The sequence below is a fragment of the Pimephales promelas genome, chromosome 13, assembly GCF_988280905.1.
Source record: "Pimephales promelas chromosome 13, fPimPro1.hap1.1, whole genome shotgun sequence".
Classification (NCBI taxonomy): Eukaryota; Metazoa; Chordata; class Actinopteri; order Cypriniformes; family Leuciscidae; genus Pimephales; species Pimephales promelas.
Window position 1 is genome coordinate 2,967,440 of NC_142781.1, and position 24,419 is coordinate 2,991,858.

Below are 24,419 nucleotides of genomic sequence, written 5' to 3' on the forward strand. Positions count from 1 at the left end.
TTTGTTTCGCTTGATCAGACCCTTATTCATCGCCTGGAATCGTTTAAAGCCCTTTGAACAGTTTGCACTGGATCTTGAACCGTTTGGTCCCCATTGAAGTCCATTATATGGAGAAAAATCCTGGAATGTTTTCATCAAAAACCTTAATTTCTTTTCGACTGAAGAAAGAAAGACATGGACATCTTGGATGACATGGGGGCGAGTAAATTATCAGCAAAAGTTTTTTGAAAAGTGAACTACACCTTTAAGAGAATAGGGACAACCCTTTTAGACCATGCGCCGGGAACGCCATTTTTCCCGTCATTAAACTAGCAAAAGTGGATTCGGACACGACCTATTGTAGTGTACCATGAGCTTAGATCCTTAAAATAGGGCCCTTGATCTGACTGATTGACCTTGATCTAATTTAATAGTGATATTCTCATAAACGCAGAGAGAGAAACACACAAACTAATGCAGTTATAAAAAAATTGCTGTTCATAATTTAATAGCCTATTAGTTGCAAGCAGAATGTTTATGATTTTTTTTTTACATAAAGTTAACTGACTGTCAAAAGTTGTTTACTGCACTCCAGAGACAACGAGGGAATAATAAACACACTATCTCATGTGCTTTTCATGCATGATTGGCCTGGTAAGTGCCTGAGCAATGAACATGGTGAATTATGACAACAGCACTCGATGCTAGATAACATTTCACAGTCAGATTTGTGGAAGGAAGCAAAGCAGGCTCATTAACCTCCAGACACGGCTCCGTTTGACTTTATTAACAACCAGACACCACCAACCAGAGCAAACGTAACTACATATTTGTAATCTATTTGTCCTCGAAGGCTGTGACCATTCCTTTGATGGAGCATATCACCCCTGAGACGCTGCAGAAGCAGCCCAGGAGTAATATGAGTATGTCCACAGCTCTGCGGCTCATGTCCAGCTGAGTCCACTTGAGCTGCAGGTGGAACAGGGCGGGGAGCAGAAGCGTCATGGCCGCCCCGGTCACGCTGCCCGTCAGGCCCATGAGGAGAGAGAAATGAGGCACGTACAGCGCCATGAGGAGCGTGAGGAGGAGGAGAGAGCCACGCAGGAGCAGCGTCCACCGCTCGGCCCCGTCTGCGGATGAGTCCAGCTTCAGGACGCCGGTCTGCAGTATCTCTGCCGCGGCGTAGAACGGCAGAGGGTACGAGAGGAGAGCCTTCGCCAACAGACACAGGTTCACCCCCGTACGCAAAGCTGTGGGCAGGTTATCTGTTATCACCTAAAATAATAAAAAAATAGATATATTTAAGTCTACTTTAAAGGAGTAGTTCACTTTTGAAAAAAACTTTTGCTGATAATTTACTCACCCCCATGTCATCCAAGATGTCCACGTCTTTCTTTCTTCAGTCGAAAAGAAATTAAGGTTTTTGATGAAAACATTCCAGGATTTTTTTTTACTTCATTGGGGACCAAACGGTTCAAGGTCCAAATGAGTTCAGTGCAACTTCAAAGGGCTTTAAACGATTCCAGACGATGAATAAGGGTCTTATTAAGCGAAACGATCGCTCATTTAATAAATAAATAACAAAGTTTAAGTTTTATAAGCTCAAATGCTCGCCTTGCTCTGTTCTGTGATGCACGTTCGTGACTCTCCTGTTCGAACTCGTTCATCAAAATTAACAAATCTTTTTTCAAGTCATGACTCGAAGGGTCCTTGATAAGACCCTTATTCATCGTCTGGAATCGTTTAAAGCCCTTTGAACAGTTTGCACTGAAACTCTCATTTGGACCTTGAAGTCCATTATATGGAGAAAAATCCTGGAATGTTTTCATCAAAATCCTTAATTTCTTTTCGACTGAAGAAAGAATGACATGGACATCTTGGATGACATGGGGGTGAGTAAATTATCAGCAAAAGTTTTTTTTTTTAAAGTGAACTACTCCTTTAAGTCATTATTTACCTGGATAGAAATGACAGTGGACAGGTGCCAAGCACGGCCGTGGCCACCATAACCTTCCATGATTTAGAAAAAGCAGCTTGGATATTCTGCTAAACACATCCTTTTGTGTTGGAAGTGGTCTAATGTTCCCAGGGTTAACCTTGTATCTAAATCGCACCCCTGAACCTATCCTTGGAAAGTGTTCATTATTTGACACATAAATCCCTGGGACCAACCAACCCGATCTCACGACCAAGTCGTACTAATTCGACGAATGATTAAAAGTGGCTAATTCGTAACAATTCATACGACCTCACTCGTACGAATTAATATGATTTTGCTAAATCGTACATATTTTACGAATTGGCCAATTCGTATGAATTCGTACGAATGACCTACCCCTTACCCCGCCCCTAAACCTAACCATCACGTGGGTTTAGACAAATCGTACGAATTAGTACGAATTAGCCACTTTTTAATCATGCGTCGAATTCGTACGAATTGGTCGTGAGATAGTGTTGGACCAACTCCAATGTGATATGGGTTCTGAACCTCAAAATGTTAAGTAAATTATTTTAATCTATAATAGGGTGAACTATCTCTTGAATATAACACAAACTTGCACTAAAATAAAAATAAATGAGAAAGTTGTATAAAACATTAGATGAACTAAGCTGTTGTTAGCTACTATCCATTAATGTGATAAATTGTGTCCCAAAGTACTCTACACACCAGGGTCCCTTAAATCCAGGAGCAGGATTGGACACTCCTGCTCTACGTAGTGAGTGCCATGTTGGCCCAGGCTGGCTTCCCAGTTAACACATTTTTGTTTTTAGAACGTTTTCCAAACGTATCAGTTTTGGTTATGGAAACATTAAAATGTCCATTAAAATGTATTATGTTCCTGAAACATTCTTTCAACTTAATTTTTACTAACAACTCTAGGAACATTCTAGGAACGTTCATTTGTCACATTCCAAGAACATAAAAATGTCCAGTTTCCTTAACGTTACTAGAATGTTATTTAAAGGTTAGTGTGAATCATCTTTCGAAAGAGTAATAGGAACACAAACTACAACTTTCTTCAGAAACAGCCTTAGGTGAACTGAAGATAAAAGACATGAACTCTCTCAAGATCTGATTAAACAACTCCACAAACAGCATTACCAGCTTCACTTATCACTAACCTGACTGAAGTTCTTTTTGAGAATTAACAGAGATTTAGATGTTGATGTTTTACTGAAAATGTTTTGTTTGAGGTCATCATTATGGTGATCAGTGCTTGCTTTAGCAGACATGTTACCTGGAATTGCTGATAAAACATAGGCTATACTTAATGAAAGTCAAGTGTCAAGAGCCCAACTAGAGCACACACTGATCTTCATAATGGTGACCTCAAACAAAACAATTTTTAATAAGACATCCACATGTAAACCTCTGTTAATTCTCAATAAGAACTTGTGACAGAAATAAAGTCAGTCAGGTTAGTGATAAGTGAAGCTGGTAATGCTGTTTGTGGAGTTGTTTAATCAGATCTTGAGAGAGTTCATGTCTTTTTATCTTCAGTTCATCTAAGACTGTTTCTGAAGAAAGTTGTAGTTCTTATTACTCTTTTCGAAAGATGATTGAAAGAATATTTCATGAACATCACACTAACCTTTAAATAACATTCTAGTAACATTAAGGAAACTGGACATTTTTATGTTCTTGAAAGGTGACAAATCAACGTTCCTAGAAATCGAAATTAAGTTGCAAAAGTGTTTGAGGAACATTATACCTTTAAAACACGTTCCTCTAACGTCAAGAAAACGAAGAAAACGTTCTCAGAACCAACACTGAATATTTGGAGAACGTTCTTATAACAAAACTCTGTTAGCTGGGATTTATTAGTTTTTCAGAAAGTCTGATTTTCACAATAGTATTACATGGCCAGTTGCACAATTAAAAAAAACCAAACATTAATAACAAAATACACTTTTGATGAGTGATTCGACTTCAGACTCTTCAGTGAGAGAGTCAACATCATCTTTTACACGATAAATGAACTATTAAAGGAGCCAGAGATAAACTAACAAAATAAACAGGAGTCATAAGCCCAACTACAGGAAACACTGATCACCATAATGGTGACTTCAAATATTTGTTCCTCTTTCCTTCAGTGTGTCACTATTAATAAATAATCATCACTCCAAAACTGCTTCAATGTGGACACATATGTACACTGACCAGTGTTCATTAAACACAGGGGATTTTGCTGTGTAACAACCAAATTTAAGCCATTTTTAGTCAAAAAGTGAGTGTTCAACAGTGGCTGTTGAGATAGTGTTTTTATTCGGCTTGGACCTGGACACTTGACAAGCGTGATTATGATTAGTTTCCTGCTGAAAAATCCATTAAAATCCAACATGAACTTCATGTTATTCCATGCTGGTTTACGCTATTTAGAACTGGAATAGTGCTGGTCTTGCTGGTGGACCTGCTCTCCTCAAGCGAAACTGTAGCAGGTCCACCAGCAACCTGGTCCCAGCATGCAAAAAAATCCCCTATGCTGCTGGGTAATAAAGACTTTTTAGACCCAGCTACATTACATTGATGGTAATTATAAGTGCAACCTGCAACTACAGTGGTGTGGGATCAGTGCACCTCTTTGGTTTCCTCTCCCCATGTGAGGAAGGCCATCACGGAGAACGCTGTCTTCAGTACACAGGCCAGAGCGTGAGTCCAGTTCATCATGCTGTCGAAGTCTAACCTGTCCGTCATGCTCTCCTCCAACGTAGGCAGATAGATCTGGGATGTGTAGCTAAAGATAATCACCCCCACCGCCACCTGGAAGCCATCAAAGTCCACCGTCACAGCGCTCAGTCTCCTACTGGCCCACTGCGGCGACTGACGGAGGCAGTAGCCGATCACAATGAAGGTGATGAGGAACTGAGCCAGCGAGCAGAAGAGGCTGAGGCGCGACACCACTCTCAGGTCGTGGATCAGCATGCAGGGCACGAGGATGAGGAAGGTGATGGCGGAGCAGGTCACCGGGGTCAGAGGCAGGAAAAACAGGCTGTGACACATCAGATTGCTACTGACCACCAAGTATAGGATGCAGGTCATCACCAGTTCCACTACCTGTGCGGCGTTCACCACCTTACCCCCGATGTAAGGGCAGACGTGTCTGCAGCAGGCTTTAGCGACGTCCTCGTAGGTGTGTCTGACGCGGACCGAGTGGCCGGTCTCGTCCTCTTCGTACAGACAGGACACCAGGATCTTTCCAGTGTAGCTACAGATGAGTGCGGCTAACACCAGCAGCAGCAGACCAACGTACCCGCTCTGCAGAAGAGCGTAGGGCAGTCCCAGCACAAACACACCCTGAGGAGGCAAAGGCACACATCAGGTCTCGGTCAAGTATTCAACTCCAATGATCTAGACAACGAGTTTAACTAGAGACTTGCTGAATTCTCCTGGTTCTCAGACCCTAAAAAAATCTTCACTGGGATTTCAAAAAAGATCGAGAAGTTTTAAAGGGTACATATCATGCTTTTAAATCATTCATTTTTACATATAAATCATACCATTGTGGTCTATATAAGCATAACTGCAATGCTTGGGTCTGAATTCCTCATTATTATAGCTCCACAAGCCCCTTTTCTGATGTGCGTCTGTGAGCGACCCGTTTCAAAGCGGCCCCTTTAAATAAAAAGGAGATGCGTCACACCCCGCCCGCTCTCCAGGTCGATGAGTTCACGGTCGGTTCAACTCCCCGCGTTCGGCCATTATTGTAGTTTGATTAGAGATATACGATTATGTACTATAGCTTCAAAGAACATTTTTATTCACACGTTAATAAAAAGTCAACAACAGAAGACTTGTCCATCAAGCCTTACATATTCGAGCCAGAGCGAGCGCGTTGAAAAAGACGACGACGAACCTGCAGAACAACGTCTTCATATGGATATATTGGTATGTGAGTTAACGTTAACTGTTTTGTGTTATTAGTGAAAGTCGACTATTTCTCTTGTTAAAACAAGCACACTGACAAGATAAATGACTACGGTCTGATCTTACCACAAAAAATCCGTATTGATAATATGAAATCACAGCAGCTAAATGACCATTGACGAAACTCAAAAACAATAATACTGCAGACGTGTAACGTTACTTCAAAACAAAAACAAAGAAAGACAAAGGTACTGCTAAACCATGACCACCATGTGTTTTAAGAAAGTAAAGTACTTTATTTTTATTAACGATATTTACAGCTTTTCGAAATGCTCTGTTCGTCGTCTCTCCAAAGATAGAAGGAATTTACCTCTCGGCAAACCCTTCTTTATACTGGCGGAGGTTGTTGAAGTGGGAATCCTTGAAGTACTTCAGGTCACTAACGTACATCCAACAACTGAACATTTTGACTTGCCCTCTCGTAACTTCTGCATCATTGAGCTCGGACTACAAAATCGGAGCGAGAAATAATAATGGCGGATTGCTCGAAGTGTTGGGCCGGTAGTCGATGTCCTTATTTGGCAGTTCCGCTGCAAATACGGCGACGCACTTGCTCAAAAAACGTCATAGAGAACAGAAAAATCTGAACAGGTTGAAAAATATGACCAAAACAGAATATAAAGATATAAACGAAGCAGCTGAAGAGAATAATTTCATCTTTTCTGTACTTATAAACACTCCAATACAACAAAATGCATTTAAGGGCTAAAAAAGTGGATTTTGCATGATATGTGCCTTTTAACTAGAGACTTGCTGAATTCTCCTGGTTGTCAGACCCTAAAACAATCCCTCATGTCTCCACTGGGATTTCAAAAAAGATCGAGAAGTTTTAAAGAAAGGGCTGGAAACTCCTTCTAGAGCATGTAGGATCAACAAGATTAATTAGTAGAATTTGAGAATTATAGCTTTTTACAGTGGTGGGCAGAACGAGGCTTCGTGAAACACGGAAACATTTGAAGCAAATGTGCCGTATTTTGTAGAGGTTTCAAAACAATCCGACACCCGTCTCTACGGTGTCCCCAAGGGGTCAGAACGGTGTAAATGCAACAAAAACATGGGCTAAACAATAAAGCACCTTTTACCCATCTATTGCATTTTTTTCATTTAAAGTAAAATCTTTCAAATGCAAATAATTAATCATCTAATAAGATCATCAAGAGTCTACGTGTTATTTTATCAATTGAAAGGGTTGGTTTTGTTTGCTCTATGAATGGCTCAGCTAACAGGCGAATAAGAGACTATTAACTACCATGATTCATTGTCTAAATGTCTACAAATGTATAAAACTGATCAGAGATCAGGTAAAACCCACAGACACTCGTTGATTGGTTCTCAGTGACTCCTCATGATTCATGAGTTGACAGAGATGATCGCCCCCAGTGGTGAACCATTGAAATTTCGAAGTGTTTTAAGAGTTACATATTTTTTTTTTATTTTTTTATTTATTTATTTTTTTATTGCAGGTTAACAAAACAGTAACACATACCAGGTAAGATTCAGTGAGACACATCTACAATACAGAAGTAGGAAAGGGGAAACAAAAAAAACAAAAAAACAACAAAAAAAAAAACAAAAAACAACAGAGAACAGAAAAACTCACAACAGCCCCACACAGTTATCGACAAAGTGGTATATGTAGGCACACGAGATCCTTTCTGTGATGCAATTCGGTAGTATCTGAATAGTTGTAGAGGATATGATAGAGACTTTGACGAACACAAAGAAATATATACACACATATATATATATATATATATATATATATATATATATATGTATCTGTATTAGTGTTAGTGGTGGCAGTATCAATGATAGTATTTATAATGATAATATTAATGACAATAATAGTAATATAGGCTATAGCAATCTACAACAGTAGTGACAATAGCAATATGACAATAAGAATACATTTAATTTTATTTTTATTGCACATCTGCTCTAAACTCTGGGTCAGAGGGCTGACCCAGAACTGCCAGTGAGCGCAACCAACAGGCCCCCGAGACACAGATGTTTCCCCTCGATTCAATAACACGATTCCCCTCCACCACCTTCAGTGACACCCAACCCCCATCGTTATACTTCTGGGCTACATTGAGTTTTTCCACCGGGGGACCACAACAGGCACCTCCAAACCAAGCTCCCCTAGTCTGTTTGTGACCTGACACAGCCAAGTGTTATTGGTGGTTGGTCCCCCCCCCCCTTTTTTTTTTTTTTTTTTTTTTGTCCCATGGTTTGGACCGAGGCGTACACTGGTTAGCTCCCTAGCCAGAGACACCACATCCAACCCTGGTATCACTTAAAAAGAATTATTTTACTTGATGGGAGGGGTTTGGCTAGAGGTAGTGAAGGGGAAGGGCCATTTAGTCCAATCACTGACAGGGCGTGCTAGCCGCGCCCACCAACAGCACCCGGGCCAGACGCCCGACCCAGTTAAAAAAAAAAAAAAAAAATAAAAATAAAATTACATAAAAATAAATAATAATAGTAAATAGAAAATAATGTTACTAATATTTATACGTAGTATTTTCTGACTGGTTACTTATAGAGAGAAAAGAAATGGGGGGCTCATAATTCTATAATAATAATAATAATAATAATAATAATATATTTCATCTTCCATACTACCACCACCCTATAAAGATATATAGCAAATAGTGATAAAATGCAGATTATAAAAGTATACAGCTTATCAAATATTATACATATACACATATACAAACATTTATATACACGTACACATACATACAAATACATCCATATATACACACACATTCATACCTATATATAAGGGGCATCTATTATAGTGCTGTACAGTAATACACAGATAATATTTTATTATTAATTAACATGTGATTGGGGAAGTGCGTTGGTCCGGTCCCAGGCTACTGATGTATATGAAGATGAGTTAGGAATGGGTTCCAGATATCAAGAAATTTAAAAATAATGTTCTTGTTAGTATATGTTATTTTTTCAAATGTGATATATTCTATTAGAAGGTTGGTCCAGTGATTGATGTGTATATGGTTTTTGGACTTCCAATTTTGCAAAATTACTTTCTTGGCGATAGTTAGAGAAATTAGGAGTGGGTTTTTGTAATTGATTGGGAGATTATCAACTTCAATGCAGTTGTTCAGTAAGCAGAGTGATGGAGAAAGAGGGATTTCACAACCCATGATAACGGATAGTTTTGTGGTCACTGATATCCAGAATGAGTGAACTGACTGACAGGTCCATAAGGCATGAAAATAATCATCTGTGCTCCCCAGTGTGCACTGTGAACAAACGTCTGTGTCCCTCAGGCCCATTAAAAACATCTTCTTTTCGGTGATATGAATCCTGTGAATAATCTTGAACTGTATAAGCTGGAGGTTAGCATTATTAGTCATTGAAAATGTGTTGTTACAGATTTCTTTCCAGAGGTCGGTGTTGGGGGAGAAGGTTAAATCTTTTTCCCATTTGTTTTTGGGTATTATAATTGTTGTATCATTGTTCAGTAAGCATTTATGTAGTTTTGATATTAGTTTGCTGGTGTTAGTGATTTTCATTATATCTTCCATTAACTGAGGGGGATGGAGTGGGTTATTAATTATGTTAATCTTGGATTTTATTATGGATTTAATTTGTTGATATTGTAAAAACTGTTCTCCCCCAAGACCATACCTCTGGACTAATGTTTTAAACAATATGAATTGGTTGTTTTCAAATAAGTGATGGAGATGAGTGATTCCCTTTTGTCGCCAAGATGGAAAATGTATTGGTTTATTGCATAATTGAAAATCAGGGTTGAACCAGATGGGGGTGTGTCTACATGATGTTAGTGGGGATTTGTTAATTTTGTTTACTTGCCACCAGGCTGTCAGAGTTGATGCAATGGTGATGTTATTAAAATATGGCATTTTCTGAATTGATTTTGGTAGAAAGACAAGGTCTGAAATTGAGGTATCTTTACAATGGTTTTGTTCTAGTTCTATCCATGAATTATTATATTTAGTTTTATGAATCCACTTATATAGATATTGTAGCTGATTTGCTAAAAAGTAATACAGAAAATTAGGAGCTTCTAGGCCGCCTTGTGATTTTGTTTTTTGTAATTTTCCTAGTGATATTTTAGGTGTTTTATTTTTCCAGTAGAAATGAGAGGTTAGTGAATCAAGTGATTTAAACCATTTTTCGGAGGGTGTTGTTGGAAGCATTGAGAATAGATAATTGACTTGTGGTAAGATTTTCATTTTAATTGTAGCAATGCGACCGATAAGTGACAGTGGTAGGTTAGTCCAGCGTTTTAGCTCATCTCCAATTTTTTTTAAAAGTGGAATATAGTTAAGATTGTTCAACTCTGACAGTCTGGAGGAAATGTTGATACCCAAGTATGTAATGTTGCCAGTGTGGAGTGGAAGAGATGAATCATGAGTTGTGGGATCCCAGGCACCCTCAGAAAGTGGTAATATTGTTGATTTATTCCAGTTTATTGTATAATCAGAAAATTTTGAGAAGGTATTAATCATTTTAAAGGTTTCTTTTAATGACTTATAAGGGTTTTGTAAACATAACAATAAATCATCTGCATAAAGACAGATCTTATGTTGAGTGTTTACGTTTTGTATTCCTTTGATATTATCATTTTGTCGTATATTGCTGCTGCAAGTGGCTCTATAAATATAGCAAATAAAGAAGGAGAGAGTGGGCATCCTTGTCTGGTTCCTCTGTGAAGCGTGAAACTTTGTGATGTGATCCCATTTGTTGTTATTGTGGCTCTAGGTGAAGTATATAATATTTTAATCCAGTGGATGAATGACTCTCCGAAACCAAATCTGTGTAGAGTGTTAAAAAGAAATGTCCAGTTAACTTTGTCAAATGCTTTTTCGGCGTCAAGTGATACAATTATAGTTTTGGTATGCTTTTGTTGTTGTTGGGCAAGGTTAATTAGGTTAAATAATCTGCGCATATTATCTGAAGCATTCCTGTGTTTAATAAAGCCTGTTTGGTCATGGTGAATTAACATGGGGATAACTGTTTCTATTCTAGTAGCTAATGCTTTGGTAATGATTTTTAAATCTGTGTTTATTAATGAGAGAGGGCGGTAACTAGACGGGTGCATTGGGTCTTTGTTTGGTTTTAGCAATAGTGTCATAACTGCCGTATTCATGTGTGTTGGTATTGTCGAGGTAGTTTTAATCTCTTGAACAACTTTGAGGAATAAAGGAGATAGAATTGGCCAGAAGTGTCTATAGAATTCAGCAGGAAGTCCATCAGGTCCAGGTGATTTATTATTTGGCATTTGGTCTAATGCTTTATGGAGTTCAGCTTGAGTGAGAGGTGTGTCTAATGAACTTGCCTGTTCTTTTGACATTGATGGTAGCGGTAATTCTTTTAGAAATTTTTTTATTTCTGTTTCATCTGGATTGTGATTGGATGAGTATAATTTTTGGTAAAAAGTTCTGAATACATTATTAATTTCCTGTGGGTTTTGGGTTATTCTATCCGATTCATTGTATATGGATGGGATAATTGCTTTTTCTTGTTTACGCTTTAGTTGATTTGCTAGATATTTGCCCATTTTGTTACAATGTTGGTATTGTTTGTATTTGAGTTGCTGGATAATAAACTGTGTTTTTTGGTTTATGATGCTATCGAGTTCAGCTTTAAGCCGGTTTAGTTCGCATTGTATTTGTTCACTAGGGTTGGTAGAGTATGTATATGTAAGGAGTTTGATTCTCTGTTCTAAATTATCTTCCAGTTTTTGTTGTTGTTTTTTCCTGTAAGATGAATATGATATTATTTTCCCTGTAATTACAGCTTTGCCTGTTTCCCATAATAATGATGGTGAAATTTCAGGAGAGTCATTCGTTTCCAGGAAGAAAGCCCACTCTTTCTTAATAAAACTGTCGAAGTCGGAATCGCGAAGTAGTGAGGTATTAAAGCGCCATCTGTTGGGCCGTTTAATAGAGGACTGAATATTGAATGAGATAGAGATAGGAGCATGATCGCTGATTATGATTGGGTGAATTGAAGTTTCTATTACATGTTGGGTTAGTGAATTACTGATGAGAGAGAAATCAATTCGGGAAAAGGACTGGTGAAAAGGAGAGAAATAGCTATATTTCCTAAGTGAAGGGTTATTCATTCTCCAACTATCGCCAAGTCCATAAGTAGTCATATATTGTTTTATTGTTTCAGTAGACTGCCAAATTCTTGTGGAATTGGATGAATGTGATCGGTCTATTTGCGGGTTTAGGACAGTGTTGAAGTCTCCAGCTATAATGATATTATTTGTATCAGGCAATAGTGAAAAAAAATTATGAAAAAAGGATGGGTCATCATTGTTTGGTCCATAAATATTAGCTAGTGTATATGTTATATGATTAATAGATACATTGATGATGACAAATCTCCCTTCTGGGTCAATAACAGATGTGTTAAGAGTTAGTGGGATATTTTTATTAATTAATATTGAGACTCCACGTTGTTTACTATTGTATGTTGATGAGAATATGTTGTTAAATTGATTAAATGTTAGATTTTCAAGTTCTGGTTTGGATAAGTGTGTTTCCTGTATAAAAGATATATCAGCCCTTAATTTCATCAGATGACTAATTATTTTAGTCCTTTTTGCCTGGGTCCGGAAGCCACGTACATTCCACGAAACTATTTTAAGTGTTTGCATGATTGCTTATTAAATGTCTGGAGAGAGATGATGATAATGTCAAAAAAAAAAAAAAAAATTCGTTGAGATTGTGGGCCATACATATAAACGTGTAGAGAATATAAACAAATACAGTGTGACATAGTGAGACAGAATAAACAAAAGCATAAAGATCGGTGAAATAAGATTCGTGTACGTTTAAGGAACAGAGAGAGGGTGAATCAATATATCATATAATATGACAGTCACAGTTTGTTCGATGTTAGGAATTAGTAAATTAAAATAGCCACGGAGTAATTTTGGAATCACGGTAGAGCTGTCCTTCGATGTAAAGTTTGTCCACAATTATATTTGCACGTTTATTGTTTTGTCTGTGTTGTTTCATGATGGGGTAGAGAATTTTGCGCCGATTGTTTATTTCGCGTGGAAATTGATCATTCAGTCCGTAGTTGGTTCCTTTCAGTTCTTTGCCTTTGCTTTTGATGAGTTCTTTGTGTTTATAATGTTCCAGTTTAGCGATGATCGGTCGAGGTGATTTATTTGAACGTGTTCCGAGACGGTGAACTCTATGGAAGGTTATTTGATTTACAGTGTCCGGTTGGAGTTTGAGTTGAGTTTGCATGAAGTCTCTGATCATTGCTTCGGGATCGTCGGGAGAATTGTCAGTGATGCCAGAAAATATCAGGTTATCGCGCATGCTTCTTGTTTGAATGTCCAGGATGGTTTCTTTCATTAATTTGTTTTCTTTTATGATTGTATCCATCTGTTTGTTGAGTGATTCCACATTCATTTGGAGAGATGTATTCGACTGTTCTAGCTTCTCAATGTGTGTATATGCAAATTCCAGACTTGATCGGAGTTCTTTCATTTCGTTGTGTAATGTGACCAGTAAGTCCAGTTTGCTGTTAATGGATGCGAGTACACTGACCTCAATTTCTGTATTTTGTTGTAGATCACTGGTGTCAGTAGATGATGTCTTCTTCCGTTTGGGTGGTTTCTGAGTTTGTTGAGCTGTGGTGTCCATTTTGTAGTGGTTGTAGTAGTTATCGATGTATTTCTCTAAGTCCGTTAGTTTATCCAGTGTAGAAGTAATATGTTCCCGTGATGACCGGTATGAGATTCAAATTATTGCAAGTAACTTAGGTTATTCGTAGTTGACAGTTCTCTCAATGAACGCGTGCCGCCATTGTGAATCTCGCCCTCTCTGCGTGAATTCTCGCGTTACTCAGCCATCCCTCCGTTACTCAGCCATCCCTCCCGTTACTCAGCCATCCATCCCTCTTAATATGTTAAGAGTTACATATAATAGGGGATTATCACGCTTCCGGGTTTCATCGGTGGGATTTGTCAACTTTGTGCATGTCCACTTCCGACGCAGTTCAACAATGGCTGAGACGAAGGCTATATACAGTATGTCACTGCTCTGTTCCACTTTGTAAATCTAACCAACAACGCCAACCCTACATAAGTTTTCCGACTGAATTGAGTATAAGGAAGAACTGGATTAAAACTTTAAAATAAAACAAGGTAGCACGTTTGTTTGCAGCCAGCACTTTAGTGAATCAGACTAATTTACCAGGGATGCCGTATGAATAAAGTGTGGAGAAGGGGCGGTGAAGGGATGCTGCTAAACTATCAATGGAGTGAGGTGAGATTGCTGAATCTATATATATACATACACACACCCCTTATCATTGATTGCTGAGTGCACTCCACTCGTGTTAATTAACTGAACGTGCTCCTCCCGAAATTTGTTCATAAAACATCATTTCGAAACAGTTATGACATGACGAAGCCTTGTTTACTGAAATCACGTGACTCTGGCAGTTTGATACACACTCGGATCAAGCGATTCGTAAAGGTTTCGAAGCTTTATGAAACAGTGTTTTGAAATTGCCATCACTAGTTTTTTTATTAGTTGGGTGTTTGTATAGATCCTTAGTCGGAAATGCACCCAAAAGCTGTTTGCCGACCGCCAATAAAAACAATAGAAGAAGATTCAAACAGAAGCTTGTCTTCCAGAGTGCTGTGTCCCTCACTTGCCTTTTACTATTGCCCTTTGGTAATGTGTAGAGTTGAGACTGTGTAATATTCTGACTAAGTTGAAGCCTATTGTAGCCTAGAGGTCTACCATTAGTTCTCATTGTTAATTCTTCCTTCATATGCTCAAACAGCACAGTCTCATCCCAAGACGTCATATAACTGACGTCTTGGGACGTCTTGTGACCATACATCAACATCCGCCTTTTTAGGGTACCCTTAAACGTCGGTTAGATGACGTTATCGGATCCTAACCCTACCCCAGACCTAAACCTACCCCGTCACCTAACCGACGTTAAAGGTAAAGCGTCAGTTGTATGACGGCCCGAGATCGTCATGTAACCGACGTTTAAGGGTACCCTAAAAAGGTATGGTCAAAAGATGTCCCAAGACGTCAGTTATATGACTTCTTGGGATGAGACTGTGTTAGCTCAAGCGCGCTGGAAGCTGTAGTTGTACCAGAAAGATGGGGGAGGCAAAATGTTGTAACAAAGCATAAATGTATTAACAGCTCAGCAAGTATTATGATATAAAGTTCTTTGCCGTAGGCCCCGTCCATAGCTCGCAATCGGAGGGTCCGGAGTCTGCATATCCTGCCTGAAGACGAATTTTCGATTTTCATTTAGCTTTGAAGAATGCCGCGTCTGACGTTGGTTCAACGTTAATTCGATGAGCAAAATCGACGTTGTTTCAATGTCATGAGAGACGTCGTTTCCACGTTGATTCAATGTTAGTTTGCTGTCTGGGGATCTTTTATACCACAAGTATTAGAACACGATTGGTTAGATGAGAAGGTAATACAATTGAGTCTTCCTGACAGAACTTACGCTAAAGCTTTAATGGAGGTGGGGGCCTCTTTTTGTAATATCTTTTCTCCTGTTTTTAGTTAGTTAGGGAGTTAGTGTACATTTCTGTTGTTTATTTATTTACTTTTGGTAGTTTAAGTAGTTTTACTCCCTAAATAGTCAGAGGGTACTTTTGTTCCTTTACCCTAGACGAACTCTACACCTGGGACGTAACATTTCTCACAAGATCAGGTTGGATCAAACACCTAACATTCAGTTTGATCGTGTGCATCCTCCTGCAGTGTGTTTCCTCCAGACATGAAGGATTCCTCAAATGAGGCCAGCAACATTCACAGTTTTGTTTTATTGTTGCTCTTATGTGCTACTTCTCCTACGTCAGTCCATCCATCCACTTGTCCTCAGGGATGCTGGAGTCTATCCCAGATTCTCAGTCTGAAGGCAGGGAAACTCCTTGGAAGGATGGCCCGTCCATCACAGGACTAACACACACAGACTACTCCTAAATCATTCTGTGATGAACGACAGGCCAAGTTGATACTTGAACGAACCATAACGGAGAGCTCCATTAGAGCAACCTCTGAGCACATCCAGGGTTGACGCTAGTGTCAAAGGCATATAAAGACGACTAGGAGAGATTTTACAAACACACTCACACAGCTGTGAGAAACACACAGTCACAGACTTACAGCAGATGGGAGTAATGAAATCACACCCTCTCACACACCCCTCCACTAATGAAGTCACAGTCAACTCTAAAGAGGCGCTAAGTGACAGATATTTTATCTTGACTGTAATTGTTTGTAAATTGCTTTGTGTTAGACACAATGAATAAAGATACAACACTGCATTCATTTCCTCTCAGGGTCCTAATGACTGTATCTCTTGTGAACAGACGACAGCTCATCATCCACACACACACACATGCGCGAAAGAGAGAAAGAGGAGTCCAGACTCTAGTGAGCTGCCGACCCGGACAACACTCTCAAGCTTTGGAAACACACTTCTGACGGCTGTACCAAATGTTGGCTGTGTTGGCCAAAACTCTGCTTGTGTTGCACTTGACAAGCTCTGTGAATAAGATGGCAGATGGGGTCAAAAGTAACAAATAAAAAATGTATTTCATTCATTAATTATTCTTAAAAAATGTTGTTCTTTAATGGTTATTAGCTTAGCAACACAATCACAGGGAGGTCTACGGCACCTGGAGAGAGCTACCCAGATAGCAAACTGACATTGAATCAACGTGGAAACATGACATCGAAACAACGTTGATCTGACATGGTTTTGCTCATCGAATTAACGTTGAACCAACGTCAGACACGTCATTCTTTCAAAACTAACGGAAAATCAACTTGAAATCAACGCGTTGTTTCAACGTTATGAAAGCCAACCAATTTTCGATTTTCATTTAGCTTTGAAGAATGCCGCGTCTGACGTTGGTTCAACGTTAATTCGATGAGCAAAATCAACGTTGTTTCAATGTCATGAGAGACGTCGTTTCCACGTTGATTCAATGTCAGTTTGCTGTCTGGGTATCCGTTAGCATTCCCATTAATCTCAATGAGATTTATTTGCCCAAACCAGTTAAGCGCAAACTCCACCGCACAGCTGATTCTGAAGATTTCATGGGTCATGTCAGACAGTCACAGTGCTAACCCATGCTAACCCCTCACCTTAACCATAGTGTCGCCAGCACATCTGATAGATTGAGCATTACTGTTTGTCACAATCAGCTCCGTCCAGGTTTTTTCTGATGAAGTCTGAGCCCTTGTTTAAAGATGAAATCTGCTGTGGGCTGGAGTCACGCTTTACTGGATAGGGACAAAACACCATGCATAATATCAGGGACAGTTTGTGACCTCCATGCAGACTTTTGTTTATAGGCACCCAATTCTGGCCTTTTTTTTTGAGCCAATCACCTGTGGCGTAAGTGTCATGTGATAAGTGTCAGCTATCCTGAGCTGTGACATCAAAGACAGCAGGCAAGTGAAAATATAAGTCATTAAATAATGGAAATGTGGTCATGGCATCTAGTAACTAGTTTGACGCTTGACCACTTTGTGTTAATTCGCGCGTCAAGAGTGAAATTGACGCGCATAAAAACAAAAGTTTGAAGTAACACAGTCTCATCCCAAAAAGTCATATAACTGACGTTTTGGGACGTATTTTGACCATACGTCAATATCCGCCTTTTTAGGGCCCCCTTAAACGTCGGTAGATGGCGATCCCGGGCCGTCATACAACTGACGCTTTACCTTTAACGTCACTTAGGTGACGGGTTAGGTTTAGGGTTAGGTTTAGGTATGGGGTAGAGTTAGGATCCCATAACCTCATCTACCGACGTTTAAGGGGGCCCTAAAAAGGCGAATATTGACGTATGGTCAAAAGACGTCCCAAAACGTCAGTTATATGATGTCTTGGGATGAGACCGGGTTGTTTGAAGCGAAATTTACGCGCGTCACGCGTTTCAGAATCGAAACCCGTTGACGGCCATCTTTGTTTATGTTGATCGAGCATTCATCGATAGCACGTCAAATTCGCGCCTGACGCGTCTAGTTTGACACTTGACCACTTTGTGTTAATTCGCGTGTCAAGAGTGAAACTGACGCGCGAACTGTAAAAACAAAAGTTTGAAGCGAAATTTACGCGCGTGACGCGCGTCAGAATCGAAATCTGTTGGCGGCCATTGTTTTTATGTCGACCGAGCATTCATCGAGAGAGTCACCGCTCTGTATTTACTCCGGAGAGCAGAACAGCGGCGTGGGGATCATCGTCGCTGTATTTGTGTCCTCCGGACCCTTCGGAGGCGAACCATTTGGCGAGTTTCACCATTTGCTGCGCTGGATGACGGCCGCTGTCAGCGCTACTTCCGCCTGTCCCGCGCCCAGTTTGATGACCTGTTGTCCCGCATCGGAGCGAGGATCACCCTCGCCCTCATCCACCAAATCTGTCATTTGTTTTTGTTTTGATGATAAATAGAGCCGGCCTCCAAAAGTTATTAACCCATCCTGTGATTTTTTCTCTCTCTCACGTCCAGACACGAACTTATGCACATGTATGTTGATTGCCTTTACATCATAATACTATTTCATATAATCTAGATATGGAATGAATAACATTCAATATAAAATGAACATGTCTCGTATAGTGTTGTCAAAAAACTCGGTACTTCGGTACCAAGTCGGTACTAAAAAAAAAAAATGTTACGGTACCAGCTTTTCTAGGTACCGAATACCAGGTTCGTCCAGTTCTGTTCTAGACGCGATGTCTGAAACGTGCACAGTTGCGTCCTCTTCATAACGCTGATATGGCTCTCTCTCTGAATCCACTTGTTGAAACGAAAGGAGGAAAGAGCCACATATGGAAATATTTTGGATTAGGCTAATAATGTCACGTTGCCATAAGAGGCCGATTACATGCAAATTCGCAATTTCAAATATAGGCGTGATTCAAGCGCGCTCCTAATAAAAACTCGTTGGCGTTGCATAGCAACGACAGACGCCGCGTGAGAGCAAGCGCTTTGGAAAGAATAAGCACGCGCAAAAATATAATTAAAAAACACGCGCGACATGTGAACGGCCTCTAAAGTGCTTTCGGGGTAGTTTTACGAGTACATGAGCACAGTAGTATCTACCCGACACCAGAGTACTATGGTATTAGTATTGTCATTTAATGTCAGTGCCAGTTCTAGGCGTATTCTTGCCTTTATAACTCAGCAGGTTTAAAAAGCCTTTTTAAAATTAAATATGAATTCAGTTTTAGATTAATAAAAGGACAGTCAAGTCAAATAAAACATGTTTTATGGTAATGCTACAAAGATACCATTCATAAACATTACTTGGTTATCAACGCATTGAGTGAACAATATATTTTTACAACATTAATTAATGTTTGAAAATGTTATTTATTACAAACACCTGATTGTTAATGTTTGTTCACTTAATTCATTGTGCATTAAATAAATAATGGATTAAAACTTTACAAACAACTTTAAAAATGTGTTAGTGTATAATATTGTTTATTTTAGGTCATTTTATCTAATCTTTTTCTAAAGTGTTTATAATACAAATGTACAGTTTCCATACTTGTAACCGTGATAAACACTTAAATATATGTAAATTTAAACTAAGCTTTGGTACCGAAATTGGTACCGAGAACCGTGAATTTTAACTGGTATCGGTACCGAATACTGAAATTTTGGTACCGTGACAACACTAGTCTCGTATATAGAAATAAAGTTTTAAGTGATAAAATATTTGCTTTGTTGTGCATAAGAACCACACCAGGCATTTAGTCATATTATAAAATAATTTATTGAAGCATCCAGATCCTTCACAACGTGAGCAAGCAGCTAGGCTCCTGATTGGCTAATACGGCGCGAATTCACGCCAAAGTTCAGTTTTTTCAACTCGGGCGGCAGACGCGAATTCGCCTCAAACGCGTGAATGCACAAACAGCGTCTTTGCATTGACTTAACATTGAAATCATTCCCGCCTGACGCGCTATTTGCATCCGGTATGAACGCACCATAAGGGTTACCTGAGCATAACCAGCTAAACCTTGACCTCCTGGTAAACTCTACTGGAGTCAACCAACCCGATCTCAAGACCATTTCGTACGAATTTTACAAATTGAGGGATAGACTGCATTTATATAGCACTTTCACTGACCCAATGACCACCAAAGCACTTTAGCACTCGTCAGGAGCAGCTAGGGTTAGGTGTCTCTCACACACACACACACCTGGGGTTAGGTGTCTTGCTCATGGACACCTCAACACTTGGTCAGGTGGAACCGGGGTTTGAACCACCAACCTTCCGGTTTGTATGTAGACAACCTGAACCACTGAGCCACAATTAGCCTACATACAAGGTCGTACAAATTCATATGACCTCACTCGTACGTTTTTGCTAAATCATACATATTTTATGAGTTGCCCAATTCCTATCCCTGATCCCTAAACCTAACCATCACTGGGGTTTAGAGAAATCGTACCAATCATACCAATCAGCCACATTTTACTCGCTCGTAAGAATTCGTACAAATTGGTCGTGTGTTTAACGTGAGGAGCAGAGAGGAACTTCACTGGGATGCTGCCTTAGAAGACGGTTGCCTATGTAGACACCAGAGAGCGAGGGTTTGTGGGAGGAAAGATAGAGTCACAGAGAGTGAGACAGATGGGTGAAGAGGGAAGGAGAGGCACATTACGCTATAAAGTAAAGCAGAAGGATGAATTAAACAAGCTCAAGCAGCAGTAACGAGCAGCGTGATCATTAGCAGCTCTAAACATCACCCTCAGCCTCGAATGGGAACGAGCAGATGAGGTAATGGGGTGTCATTCACATAAACAAGGATTTATGCAGCCATAAAGTAAATAAGGCATATTCAAACGCACACAAACAGTCGTGCAATAACTCTACGTATGCAGCATCTGAGGAGAGAAAACTGGCTGATGATCGTGTACTTAACGTTTTAATTTAGGAGCATAACATAACACTTCCCAAACACTCCGGGATAAATTCGTTTCACACTTCTGAGAGAAGCACTTCAGACCCTGCATCTTCATGAAAAAACGTATTCGTAATTCATAAGTCTTATGATCTTAGATAATTGCTAAATTCTTGTTTTAAAATGTTTAGATACAATTTTTGCATTATTACAGCGCACAAGAAGCAGGTGGCAAACAGACTCTTGATGTTTATTAGTGTTTTCCGCTGATGATTGATGACAGCGTTGGGTATGAGTGTTATGAGCAGTTATTATATTCAGATCTGATTGCGGTGAGTGTGTTTGTGCTGGCAGGGCGTACGCGAGACCGTGTTGGTCCGCTGCATCCTCCAAACCCAACGCTCAGATTAATCTAGCTTCTTTTATTTTGGCACTGATGTCCGATTTACATAATTCATTTTCTGAATCGGCTGCTAAAACAACACAGGCAGCATGTGCAAATACGTGACACTCCAAGAGTAATTCATTTTCGGTGTGTTGTGGTGTGTGTACATTACCTTCTTATGAACTTATCATTGCATTTTTTGGCCTTTCCTACCTCTTTATACACTACCTGCCCCCCGAAAAAACACCCAGATACTTAAGGGTCTATATACAGTACACTCTTAAAAGAAATGGTTCTATTTAGAACCAGAAATGGTTCCATCCCCCGCTTCATATATGGAACTCCAAAATGGTTCTATATAGAACCATTTTTTTTTTTGGTAAAAGGTTCTATTGGTCAAGTATGGAACCCCAGGGTTCTATATAGAACCCAGAGGAACCTTTTTTTAAGAGTGTATAGAACCTTTTAGGGGTTCCAAATATGTAGCGCTGATAGAACCTTTTAAGGTTCTATATAGAACCTTTTCGGTAACACTTTATAATACGGGTGCACTAATACACATTAATTCATGCTTAACTAATGCACTGATAATCATGAGTTAATGTATAACTAATGAAGAACTAAACCATTAATTAATGATTACTGCATTAGCAACTAATAAAGAGTCTATATGATTAAAAGATTGAGTATTACATGAATTGCTATTTATTCAATGTGTCATTGTGTATTAATTCCTTAATAACATATTTTATTGACTAATAGTGTAAATGAATGTGTTAATTACCACAATTAGTCAAAGCTATGCACTTCAACTTCCAGTTGTCTGCTTTAATTGCAAAGGTATCATTATGTTATGACTTTACTTGTTGGGGCACATCATTATTAACTAGTCATTTAGTAATTGTAGTAATTTGCACATGAATTTGCAGTAACAATGAAGTAATTAATCATGTATTAATGCATATTAGTGTACCTGTCATATTATCTGGAAGTTGAAATACAAGGCTTTGGCTCATTCTGGTAATTAACATATTAATTAACACTATTAGTTAAAAAAATGAGTTATTATGGAATTAATCCACAATTACATATTTAATTAATAACAATTCATATGTGAACTAATACATTAAACCTACAGACTCTTAATTAGTTCCTAATGTGGTAATCATTAATGAATAATCATTAGTTACACATTAATTCAGTATTATTTGTGCATTAGTTAATGCTTATTAATGCACCCGTATTGTAAAGTGTTACCACCTTTTCTTCTAAGAGTTTAGATCATTATTGCATTGCTTATACTGTATGTGTCTAGCATTTTATATGTTTGGCAACAGTTCTTCTAACCCAAAATGATGGCGTGTGTAGCTTTTCATTTCTTAAACAACCCTGTAGGAAGACTCATCATGGCCATATTCAGGAGGACAATGTCTAGATTCATCCGGTTCAGATTGTGAAAGAGTGGTTGTGAGGAGCATGAAGAATCATTGAGTCCAGATCTTAAACTCAGGGAAAGTCTTTTGGACAGAGTGCTTTGTCCATAAATGATCTTGACCAAAAATGTATGCACCTCTTGAAATAATTTTGGTCAAGATCTTGTATTGACATTGTCATGCTGGAATATGGCCAGGAATAGTGTGCAAAGCTACACACTCCATCAATTAGGGTTAGAAGAACTAATGCCAAACTATAACATGCAAGAAACAATAATAATCCAATCATAGACATAAGCATTTGCCTATTTAAATCCAAATAGCAACTTTTTTTTTTTTTTTTTGCTGGGCAGTGTATCAATGACATGCTCACAGACATGTGATGCAGAGTGTGTTTGTGTGTGCTCACCTGTATGGCATTGGTGACGTTCCAACCCGCCTCCCATGTAGTGATTTTGGTCCGTGTGCTGGGAGCGCCGTCCTCCATGTTGTCTGGACTGGAAGCCTGAGAGTCTCCATACGTCTGAGCCAGCTCATCCCTCTCCACCAATCCTCGGTTCTCCTCAGCATCCGCACGGAAGCGCTTCATCCAGAGAGCCTCCGCATGGCTCTTCATCCACGAAAGCTGGAAATGGGACATTGCTCAGCCACTCAATGAGGAACAAGTGCACTGGAGAGCAAAACTGCTTGGCTTTCACACCTTAACCTCACACGAAGTGTCTCCATCCCGCCAAACTGGACTGACGTCCATCAGGAATGTCAGTCTGAGCACTGCGAGCGCATAACCCAGATCCGGGCCATCGAGCCTGTGAGGAGAAACTGGCTTTGCATCCATTTTAAATTGGGCAACAGCAACACAAGCGTGTGGAGGACTGACGGGCTGATGACCTGAAACATTATAATCACTGACAGCCTAAAGATGTGTGTTTAGAAAAGGTCATGCTTTCCGTTTTGTCCAAATGAGGACTGTGTGCTTTTGGTGAATAATCTGCGAGTCCGACACTAGAGGGAGCAGAGAAAGTCCAGAAACTCTCATTCTTCTTCTGCATGGGAAAAGATCTGTCCCGAGACTGTGAGTTATCCTCCAGACACTGTCCCAACTAGCCTAACCGAGTCTGAACACACAGGCTCATGTGGAAGAATCGTGCTGATTTGTAAAGGGTTTGTGAGCTCCCTTCCCAGCATGCATCACAGCATGAATATATATATGCACTCATTGGATTTAGTTGCTGTCCCTCTTGTTGAAAATTAGTTCATTAGTTCAAACAATGCGTATCGTTCTAAACCTTTATGTGGTATTTTTCTTCTGTGGAACAAAAAAGATTATGTTTTGCTCACTCTTTACAATACAATAACAAGGACCTTTTCAGCTTCAAAAAGCTGCATAAATGTTATGCAATTATCATTAAAGCGATCCATGTTGTGTTGTTTTAGGTCTTTGTTATTTATAATAGTATTTAATGATTTTTACATTTTCGTATATACATAAATTCAATATTTAATGAATGAGAATTAGAATTTTCACATTTAATCGTTAAAACTATTTTGCAACCCAAAACAATGCAAAAAAAAAAAAAAAAGAGTGGGGAAGGCAACGTAAAATATCTTTACTTTACCGCTGTTACCTACACTGTAAACAATACTCCTGTTAAAAAAAACAAAAACAAAAAAACGGTAAACAACAAGCAGCTGTGGTTGCCAGCATCACGGTGTGTTACTGTTTTTGAAATTCACAGCTTAATACCGTTTTATCAGCTGA

General features: G+C 39.2%; 1 protein-coding gene across 1 annotated transcript; it reads right to left on the reverse strand.

Moving 5' to 3' along the window:
• Window positions 1-571: 571 nt before the first annotated feature.
• On the reverse strand, window positions 572-23,414 carry LOC120474299 (vesicular inhibitory amino acid transporter). Its single transcript, XM_039664459.2, has 3 exons — window positions 23,070-23,414; window positions 4,559-5,275; window positions 572-1,254 (listed from the first exon to the last, which is right to left on the reverse strand). Exons 1-3 carry the CDS (start codon window positions 23,298-23,300, stop codon window positions 817-819), a joined length of 1,386 nt encoding a protein of 461 aa, XP_039520393.2. The 5' UTR covers window positions 23,301-23,414; the 3' UTR covers window positions 572-816.
• Window positions 23,415-24,419: the final 1,005 nt, after the last annotated feature.